At 34.0% G+C, this 11281-nt stretch overlaps 1 protein-coding gene across 1 annotated transcript; it reads right to left on the bottom strand.

The window, feature by feature from the left end:
- Positions 1 to 230: 230 nt before the first annotated feature.
- Positions 231 to 3255, bottom strand: LOC110114536 (amino acid transporter AVT1I). The gene is made up of 3 exons (XM_020847452.2): positions 3018 to 3255; positions 1521 to 2125; positions 231 to 1020 (listed from the first exon to the last, which is right to left on the bottom strand). Exons 1-3 carry the CDS (start codon positions 3163 to 3165, stop codon positions 505 to 507), a joined length of 1269 nt encoding a protein of 422 aa, XP_020703111.1. The 5' UTR covers positions 3166 to 3255; the 3' UTR covers positions 231 to 504.
- Between the last annotated feature and the right edge of the window lie 8026 nt (positions 3256 to 11281).

Below are 11281 nucleotides of genomic sequence, written 5' to 3'. Positions count from 1 at the left end.
TAAATATTAAAATGCTTGATATAACAAGTCATTACACTTTAGGCATGCATTTTTTTTTTAATGATGATCAATAAATTATAAAATATGTAAATTGAATAAGTTGAATTCATAACTTCAGAGAAATAATCTTCTCCATCGACTAACTTTATAAAACACGGCAGTCATCCCAAATCAATTCTTAATATTGCACAAAATATGAGCACAAAATATGAGTTTTTTTAGGCTGAAAGTGAGAAAATATCTTGATGCATGATCAGAATTTGGGATATAACTTCAGGAGGATACAATCCTGAGAATAAAAAAATATTGTGATGAATGTGAGTTTGAAATATAACATAATTCAATCACTTTCAATCCTGAGTTTGAAATGAGGGTTGTTAGGATCTATTTTGAAGCTGCATATACAGTGCATAAACTTCTCAACTAATATTCTAAATCTTTTTTTGATGGAATTGCATGCCATTGACATCTTAAACAAATTTTTAACACAAATAAACAGAATCTCTACAGGCTGAAGATGATTTGCACAAGAGAGGAGTAAGTACCAACTACTGAAATCAAAACCCCTGTAACCATAACTCCAACTATAACAACCATTTCGAACTGATTCCTTTGAGAAGAAGCCCTGTAGATCTTGATATAAAAGACGCAAGGAAACAAAACTGAGACCATGATGCTAAGGAATGATCCAATGAATGCCATAAGGTAGCCAAAGAAAGGTATTGATAGAGCCATTAAGACTGTGCTGAGCAGCAAGAGAGTCCTAACTAGGATGCTGTAAGATCTCTTCAAATGAAAAGCTAACCGTTCTTCTATAGACAAAGCGATTGGTGTAATAGTTAGAGCATACTTGGCAAACGGATTGATCAATGTTGTGAAGATCGCTATCTTTGAACCAATCTTCCCAGCTGGAAGATTCAATGTAACTTGTGATTTTAAGTCATCGCCATACATAAGATAACCCAAAACAGCCATGGTTCCATAGTTGAAAGTGCAAAGAGCAAATGAAATTACAAGTACCTGTAATGGAAGCCAGAAATACAAAGTGTTCAAGGAAAGCCATTTCATAGAATCAACAATAACAGCTCCATCAAGACTACATTTTTTTTACTGAAAAGGAAAAAGACTACTTTTAGATTGATGAATGATTATATTGAGAGCTGCATCTTTTGAAGATGGTTAAAAATAGATTTAGATTGTTAGAGAAAATACAAAAGAAGATAGAAGATGCACCAAAATATATAAGTAATCTAGAAAGATAAAGAAGAAAAATGAGTTGACTTAATTTATATAGCTTGTTATAAGTGCAAAAAAATACTAAAGTCCTCATTTTAGCATTGAACAAGAATGAAAGGGGAATAAAAATTTATATAGTTGATGTCAAATATATGGTTGCGATAAGGATGATGATGGTTTATACTTCTCATGATTTTCCAAAAAATAAACTAGAATTTTGTGGAAAATAATTAAGAATCTCTTAGAAATTCCATTCCATTGCAGTTTATTAGTGGTCACTTCACCTTGGAGAACTTGATTTTTTCCCTCATTGAAGCGTGAATAGTTGGAAACACTGCATGACTTGTGAAACACACAAAAAACAAGCCCAAAGCTGTAGGCAATCCACTTAAATTGAGCACTCTTCCTTGCATCTGAAATCCAGTTTCAGTTACTCCAATCCAAAGCAAAGAACACATCAAAATAACCGACGCTACAACTCCTCCGGCGGAAATGTAAGCAAGACCATCCAGATTTCTTAACCATGTTGTTGGCAAGACAAGCAGCGCAGAGATTAAAAGAAAGAGTTGTTTTCCTTTGATTGTCTGTGACAGAAACTGAAATTCTAAATTGGGGAACAGATTATCTAAGTTATCACCCTCCAAAATCAGAAAGCTAACAGCAACGAGATAAAGCTCTATATACATGAATATGCCAACAACAATTCTTCCCTTGTAACCAAAAGCAAATTCACCAATATCTGAATAGCTTCTGATGTGTGGGTCAGCGTCCATACAACGTTGGATGAGTAGGCCAGTGTAGAAGCAAACTACGGCAACCACAAAGAAAAGAAGAAGGCTTATCCAACCTCCTTCTGAGAGTGCATATGGTATTGAAAGCACCCCAATTCCTAATGAAACAATGAATAAGACAGATAAAACAATTTGAATTAGTTGAATTGTCTAAAAACTTTAACCTGTATCAATAAATTGTTGAAACTAATTATTTCTTATCAACTTTAGGACTAAAAGGTTGGATTGAGTTCAATTAACTATGATATTATTTCATTAATCAGTAAAAAACTTGATGACAAACGATAGCATACCACAGGTTGACAAGTTCAATGGGAGTTGTTTGTTTCATCATTATCTCATCAGTCATATTATCCAGATAACAATATTATTTTTGAAACGCAACATATTTGTTTTAGATTTTGTTTGGGACGGCTTTCTTACTGCTTCTTAAAACAGCTTTTTAGTTAAAATTTTTTAATTTTTTTCTAAAAAATTGCTTTAAAAAGCAGTAAGTCCCAAACGATGCCTTAATATAATCATACTTATATAGTACTGTAATGCTGTAAATAATACTGTAAAACAAGCACAGTAATCAAAATCAATAAGAATGGCAAAAATGTTAATATCACAACTGCAGCTGATTTCTTAACATAGCAAAGAAGAAAATAGATGTTGTAATTGCTTCCATATATTAGCTTTTAGCTATCATAGATTCAAGCAGTCTAAATGAAGCATGCTTATCAAAACCTCATAAAAGAGAACAAAAAAGAAGAAACTTAAGAGAATCATCACTATATATTCCATGACATATGAATTTTAAATTAGTAAGAAGGATATAAAGTTTTATCCCAAATTGGAAAAAAAAACTTAACAAAATACATAATTAAGAGCAAAATTTTCATAATACACATAACTATAATTATATAAAAATTAGTTATGAAACCCCTTCTATTGTTCAAAAACGCATGCAAGAGGGAAAGAGAGAGGGATCTTAGTGGGAGAGAGAACCAGAAAGGGCGTTGGTAACATTGAAGCAAGTCCTTGCAAAAGTAGCTCCCCTTTGGCGTGCGAGCTGTCCATGATTATGGAGAAGAGGAGCTCTGATGGAGGAGGAGAGGCCTATTTCTTCATCTGCAAGGGTGCATTGAGAGGCCATTCTCTCACTTCTATCCTCGCAAAAGGACACAGTCCTGAGCTGGGTGGATACAAACAGCTACAGGGATGAACCAATGCACTGGAAGCATTTACTGTTCAGCTCTATATAAGAAGCCAAACCCGCACATGTTTTCAGCTCTCACGCTACTTTCCACAACGCTACTTTCCAAAGTTTTAACTTTCTCCTTAAACAAAGAATCCAATTTGTTTTTTGTATCATCATTTTGCTAAAGCAAATTAAAAAATATCTTCTCTTCAGAAATTTTTATTCGAAGCATGCATATATAATTAAATGTAATTTTAATAATTAATTAAACCTAATATCATTTTGTGAATTATATTTATTTAATTTAGCAAATATTATTTAATTTGTATGTATAATCATTATATTTTTAATAGTAACGGTCACATAATAGATAAGATGGAATGATGCACGGCACCAAAGATGTGATGGAAGTATTTTATTTGTAATATGTGATGTCATTTGGCTAATCTTATGTCTAATTAATTCCATACATTTTTGACGAAGCAGCAGATATATATTTTAAATATAAGTGACGTTTTTTTAAATAATAATAATAATAATATTTATATTTATTGTGTACTAAGCTAGTTATGACAATAAAATGAGAAATTAATATCTTAATTTTCTACAAAGATTCGGCACACATAAATAAAAGAAATTTTCATAGAAACGGAAAGAAAAAATATTATAAGATCTGACCCAATTAAAAAAAATTATTTTGGGGGATTAATTAAAATAATTTAATGTATATATAAATTATGAAAGTTTAATATTCCTCATAATTGAAGAAGATGGGATAACAATATTGAAAGCATTTGCATGGTCTCCCTATTGTTACAGTATACATTCAATCTTTTAATTAATGTCTCGGAATTTCTAGTAATACTTAATATGTTAGATTTTGGATCATTTGAATTCAGATCGAATCATTTTAATGTCAATGAGTTAGTATTGTCAAAACATTTAATTTGATTATAAATTTGAAAAAATTGAAACTCAGATAATCCCGAATTTAAGGGATTGTTTGGTATGCGGATTTATGCCGGATTTGAGACGAAATACAGCCAAACAGCCTAAAATGCAAAACCAAATCTCACGGAAAATGAAAGCCTCCGTAGACGGAAAATTCCACCTTTTCGTCGTAAATCTCGGATTTCTGAAATCCTCTCGTTCGACGGATTTCCGAAATCCTCTCGTTCGACGAATTTCCGAAATCCTCTCGTTCGACGGATTTCCGAAATCCTGTGTCTCTATTGGCGTGGGAAGGATGAAACTCCGCCCAAATCTTTCAACCTTCTTAAATCCTGAATGGAATAGGTAAACAGTCACATAGGATTTATCATGATGGTGACCAAACAGTTTTCAGGATTTGGTAAATCCGAATTTGAAGGATTTACGAAATCCTACTTAAATGAAATCCTAGATCCTACCAAACAGCCCCTAAGTAATAACTCAAAATCCATTTGGTTAGATTTTATCACTTCTGATGCTACAAGTTTTTTTATTGGTTAGAGCATTAGTCAATTTTTAATTTCCGGTTAGCAAACTCTGCATACAATTTAATTTGGTAATGGATGACTAATCAAAAGGTAGGCAGCTAAAGGGATCGAGGAGAGATCATCAACGGTGGTGATGGGGTATTGGAATTGTAGCTGAGAGGAGAGCCGTTGAAGAAGAAGATGGCGTTGGAGATGGAGGATGACAAAGGATCTCACTATGGAAAGAATCCAAGGACGAGGCTTTAATACCATGGCACAAAGTTGATGCCAATTTAAGTTTAAGGTATTGAAAACAACTTTAAAATATTATCTGTTTGTGGCTACCAACACTACTTAAAAATGAGTATTTTCTAGCCCTTATTATCAGCATTTTTCAAACCAGCGCTAAAAGAAGATATAACCGCTAACTCCCTTATTACTCACCCTCCCTTGCCCTAATCTCCTCATTCTACTTGTTCGACTGTTCCTCGATCTGCTCCGTCCTTCTATAGGCCTTCTGAGAGTCTCCGCAACTTCCTGCTCGAGTCATCGCCAATCTGCCTCTGATCCTCCCCTTGCCGCTGCCACCGAAGCCAAGCTGTTCCATCACCACCGCATCCATTACTCCACTCTTATTTGCCATAACGGTTCATTTTACTCATTTTTCCGTCCATCATGCAGATCCTTCGGCCAGCCTCAACAACTCCTGCTCAAGCCGCCGCCGATCTGCCTCCAATCTCCTCCACCCTATCACCGCCGCCAAGTGTTTTCGTCACCATGGAATCTGGCATCACCGTTCAATCCAAGCACAATCCCTACCGCGGACTTTCATTTAAGCAACCCCCACACCTTGGTAACCCCTAAACCATTATATTAAGTTTGATTATCTCTTAGGCCCTATCTATGAATTAGATAGAGAATGCTAATTGCTTCTTTTGCAATGTACATTCGTCAGTCACAGTTCTTTACCTATTATTTGATGTACTTAGCATCCATATTTGAGTGGTCCTCTTACAAGGTGTTGAGCGTTAGCGCCTATCCTACCCGCTTAACAAAAGATTTGTTTCATTTATCATTTAATGGATGGATTCAGCTGCTCTCCCTTCCACTACTCTTTCCTCTCTAATAGTGTTGCAGCTTAATTTCTTGCTTTTTCAGCATATGACAAGCTTTCTGTGCTAACGCTCAACATTATATATCATTTATTTCAATGAAACTTTATGTGCTCATTTCGTTTGAACATTCACATGAAAGTGAGCCATGAGATTTCAATAATATTTTGTTGGTTCTTTGAGATGTATATATTAGTTGGAAAAATGAACATTTTTTTCAAGTGTGTGCCTTCTAACCATGCATGAGTTTTAAAGTCATTCGCTATAAGTTTGAACACTATTGGCAAAGATTTGCTTCTTTAATAAGATTGCCTTCTTATTAAAGAAATTATGTTGGATTTTAATTATTGACTGATATGTACCACTTACAGTACTATTTTAGTATCTGATAATTTATTCTTTGTAGGTTTTTGTTATTTGGTCAAGCAAAAATCACATGCACCCATGTGAATTTATGGCCTAAACCACTATTGAAGCTGCCAAATTTAGTATTTAATTACGTATTTATATCTTTGTTGGGTCTCATGAACCATAAGTTCTTAGACATCTTCATTTTCCTCAAGAAAACAAGTTAGGCCGATGTATTTGTGAGTATTGGAAATTCAAGATAACTATTAGTAACATTGAGTCGTTAAATTTTAACTTGATATGATGACTTATATGTATTTACTATATTCTCATATGTATTAGAATCATTATTATGCATTATATTAATCATCCATGATTTCAATAGAACTTGAATAGATTGAACAAATCAAAATAAAGATTATTAGTTTATCAATTCTAATTCATGAATCATGTAATTAATTTCATATTATCTTTTGTTGCATTTGAATAAAGTTTAAATAGCCCAACGTTTAAAGGCATGCTTATTTGCTTTGTAACTTTTAGTATTTCTACCCGACACCACTAAAAATTTGAACTGAAATTATTTCTGAGTTATTGTCAATGGTTAAAAACTGCAATCATGAATACAACAAAGGAGTGAAGATTTTTTATATTTTGCTAGTCGTAGCAAGAATCTATCAGATTTTTTTCATTTAATTTTCTTATATGATGACTAATCTAATTAAAGATTAATCAATTCACATTTATCAAGTTAGTTTTATATGGAATCTTATTATGTTGAGGAATCAGGTTGTTCGGTCGTCTAGGATCTCAGTTCAATTTATTATGCTCGTTTGGGGGGGGGGGCTGCCCCCCTACTCGAGTTAAATTTTTCCCCGTACAACGCCTCGGCATTGTGTACCTGAGCGACATGACATTGTATTCTCGAGCACTCAGTGTTGATCGACAAAGAGCAAAGCGCTACAACTCTCTAAATTGGTTCCATAATGTTTTTTAATGTTGCAGCACTGCTGGTTTGAGCGTCGCAGCATCATAATGACAAAGGTTTGAGTGCCATAGCATTGTGTGAAACAGACTATATAGTTTTCTTTCTTATTTTCCTAAAGGTTTGCGTCCCTTGGTATTATTAACTTGACTTTCTCTTGTGTTTTGAGTGTGAGAACGATATAAGTGAGAAGAGAAGGAGAGAGTGAGAGAGAAGAGAGATTTGTACTTATTTATTCTCATTTTTATAGTGGATTCGTTGGTGTTGTGTGGCTCCATGGTTTTATCCCAATTTTGAGTTTTTCACGTTAAATTATGATGCCCTTCTACTTTCTGGCCGCTGTTTTTCTATTTTCTTATTTGTTTCGTTGTGGTTGTTTACTCCTCATCCCCAACATCAACTTATGATATCTAATATTTATAGAAAGAGTTCATTATATTGTGATGAAACATGTAATAATAATAAGCGACAAAGAGAGAAAGAGAGGAAGAGGATAAAAGACGAGAGTTGTGCCATAATGGTGTCAACTGATAAAGAATAGATTTTTCTTTTTTAGTGCTTGCAAGAGTTGTTCAGCATCCTTAAGAATTTGAGAGTTTGTTATTACAAATTCTAACAAAATAAGAATTAAGTAATTTTTATGATAAATAATAGTTCTTATTCAAACTCTTATGATAAAAAAGAGAAGAGAGTAAGTACTAAGTAGTGCAACACCAAAAATTTTCTTGTATCTAACCCTCTTCTTCACAAAAAAGCGATTGCATTTTCTCTCAGCTACACAAAATAGTATGTTTATTAATATCTCTACTTTTATATAAAATGTAATTTTTCATGTATCTCTTTTGAAATTTAATGAATTATTTGATACTTATGTGGCGTGCATGAGCTTATTCTTATTTAATCCAAACTATATATATAAATATCAGTTTTCTTTTTCATGATAAGGTTGATCTATTTTTATAATTATTTTGTGGTTTATAGCACTTACCTTTAGATTAAGGGTTCGTTTGGGACGACTTTCTATTGCTTCTCAAAGCAGCTTTTCAGAAGCAATAAGAAAGTCGTCACTTCGTTTGATACTACTTTCTTGTACAAAAAATATGAGTTAACGAATTTTTTGTATTAAAATTTATTTAGAAAATAGTAAGTAAGTTGTCACTCACCAAATATGGAGTCCTCTATTGCTATTAATTAGCACAATCCGATGCCATAAGGCTGCGTAGAAATTAAATTCTTTTTTCTGTACATTAGGGGGACATCTTTTAGGTCATGGAGAATGAATTAACTCATGTATCACGAATAAGAGAAGCCATCTTCTTCTTCTTCTTCCTATTCTCATCTTTTCTTCCCTCTCGACTTTATTTTCCGACACGGATTGCTACATTAGTAAATGTCACATCCTCTTACCTCTCATGATCCATAAGACAATCATTCGAGTGATCAACATTTTTTTTTTTGGAACGCGTATATGCACCTTGACACACCCTTAGGAGGCACATGACAGCGTAACTAATCCTTCGGTGGAACCTAGCAGAGCCAACCCACAGGCGCCAGGCCCTGCTTTGCTACTCTCATCAAAGAAGCTTATTTGCTTGAGAGGGAATTCGAATATGAATTGGAGGGTTTCCAATTATGCTCGCCAATTCGCCAACAAACCAAGATAAGCCCTATTGGTGATGACAAATTTTAGTTTCATGATTCATAAGCCAACAATTTTTTTTTTTTTTTGAAATTTATTTTTATTATTATTATTTTAATGGATCATAGAGTTGATGACTCAAGTAGCTTTCATGAGATGTGATATGCATCTTCTTTCTTTTATTTATGGGTTTTTTTTTTTTTTTGGGTTAGGTAGCAATGCGATGTTGATTTTGTTATTTAATTTTATAGACGTGCAATTATTTCAGATTAAGGAAGGAAAAAATCACATTCTACAAATGTGGCAAAAAATAATTTTTAATGTTTGTTTTAAATTCTGGGTATTTAATAATAATTATTTAAAAATATTATTTTAATCACATATTTATCATAGAAAGAAAAATAATAATTTGCTATTTTATTTTAATAATATTATGAAGTGAGATTATCAAAATATACCAATCTTAGCTCAAAATTGCTCATAATCATTATCATCCCATGTCGGCCAGAGTCAAGTATGATTATACGTTGATTAATTGGATCAAAATTTTATAATCATTATCATCCACCAAGTGGCATTGGACCTTTATCCTCTTTGGTCGCTATATTTCAACAACACGGTTGATATTTATAATTTGACCGCTCTCAAAGGCGAGTTAACCCACTGTAACATGCTTAAGTTTTAGTGGAATCATTTTTATCTAGGTTAGACCCTGTGATTTTTTCCCTTTTCAGGATTTTCCACGTAAAAAATCTTGTGTTCTCTGTATGTGAGCTGGATATTTGTGCAACGTTAAGACATAAAACTACAACTCTATCGCCGCGTATATTTTAGCCCGCAATAGTTATATATTTTATAATCAGTTTGTTAACTATAATGTTCAAAATTAAATCAATAAATAAATAATGTTTGTTTAAGATTAATTTTAATTTTTTAATAATTATTCCTTTTTTAAATTGGATGTTTATATGAAATAAAGAGAAATAATTAAATTTAAATAGAGCATAATATATAATTGTATCATATTTATTAATCAAATTTTAAAATAATCAAGAAACCCCTATTTGAAATTTAAGCGCAACCTTAAGTCAAATTTCAAAGATGATAGGAATTTTTTGTCAATCGCGGTTTTCATCCAAAGAAAAAAAGTTGGGTGAATCCTCAAAGATCATCATGTTTCAGCCGTCATGCGCTCTGGGTGCTCTGCTAGGGTTTCGTCCCGATAAGAGCTCCATTATATGATGCCCTTTTCGTGGCTGTTGGTGGTTCGTCTCCTCTCAGGGAAGTTTTGATTTCTCCATTTCTGATTTCTTCTTAATCTTTTTTTTTTTTTGTGTTTTCTTTCAACTGGTTTCTCCCTGTCGTTTTTGTCGATTGCGGGCAAGCGCTTAGTTGATCCTGATTTTTTGGCCGGCAAATCTTCTTCGAAGTCTTTCCGTGATGCTTTATCTAATGGTTCTTCCCCCTCTCTTTTCTCGGATCTCAAAATAGATTCCTTATGGGGTTTGCCCTCGTTGTGGATTTCGGAAGCTGGAATTTTAGCTTTAGCGGCTCCTTTTGAGTTTGCTTTGGTAGGCAAATTCCCTTCGCGCAGACCGTCGCTTAAGGGTATTCAAAAAATTTTTTTAACCTCAAGCTCAATGGCGAGTTTTCTGTTACTGTTCTTAATCTCAGGCATGTGTGAATCAAACTTGTTAATGACCTAGTCTACTGTCGTGTGTTTGCTCACCGTTCTTATTTTGTAAATAATTATTACATGAAGATCTTTAAGTGGATGCCAACCTTTGATATGGAGATTGAATCACCAATTATTCTTATATGAATTTCTTTCCCTAACTTGCGACCCCATCTCTTCTCCCCTCGAATTTTGCATGGTTTAGGCTCTATGTTTGGTCGGCCTCTTAAGTTTGATCATGCTACATCATCTGGCTCTAAGCCTTCGGTGGCTCGTGTACTGGTTGAGCCGGATTTTACGAAATCCTATCCTGATAGGGTGTGGGTTGGTCCGAAAACTTTAGGGTATACACAACCAGTTGTGATGGAGGATTTTCCCTATTATTGCACATTGCAAGTCTCTGGGGCACTCTAAATCTGAATGCAAAATCCTTCATCCCCATTTAGCTTTAGCTCATTCTGTTTTGAATAAGGCTGTTGAACATGTTTTAAATAATGTTAATCTTGTGGATGGCCATATTGATGGCATTCAGCCTTTGGCTGGTGTGGTGATGCCTGAACCTGTTTTGAATAATGTTGATATTGTGGATGCCCTTGTTGTTGGCATTCAGCCTTTGGATCGTGTGGTGGTGCATATGGATGCGGCTGACGCTCAAGCAGTTGTGGATTATGTGGTTCCTTCTTTGGAGGTCTCAGTGGAGGATCATGTTTCTGCAGTTTGCTCCCATATTTGTGCTGCTGTTATTGTGTTGGAGGGAGCTTGTGCGCCTGCTGCTCCTATCGTTCGTGAGGATTTACCTAGTGATGGTGGTTTTGGTGAATTTTTTGTGGATAAGGTTGAGGTCAATGTGGAGTT

The sequence above is a fragment of the Dendrobium catenatum genome, unplaced genomic scaffold (genome assembly GCF_001605985.2).
Source record: "Dendrobium catenatum unplaced genomic scaffold, ASM160598v2 fragScaff_scaffold_157, whole genome shotgun sequence".
Lineage (NCBI taxonomy): Eukaryota > Viridiplantae > Streptophyta > Magnoliopsida > Asparagales > Orchidaceae > Dendrobium > Dendrobium catenatum.
Note: the sequence above shows the minus strand (reverse complement) of the source record. Positions and strands in the feature narration are given on the sequence as shown.

Bases quoted from the DNA above. Each gene is read 5' to 3' on its own strand.
- LOC110114536 (XM_020847452.2), bottom strand. From the start codon at position 3,165: ATGGCCTCTCAATGCACCCTTGCAGATGAAGAAATAGGCCTCTCCTCC. The intron at 2,126-3,017 runs GTTCTCTCTCCC...TTGTTTCATTAG, and splicing joins TGTTACCAACGCCCTTTCTG to GAATTGGGGTGCTTTCAATA. The intron at 1,021-1,520 runs GTGAAGTGACCA...CTTCCATTACAG, and splicing joins AAAAAATCAAGTTCTCCAAG to GTACTTGTAATTTCATTTGC.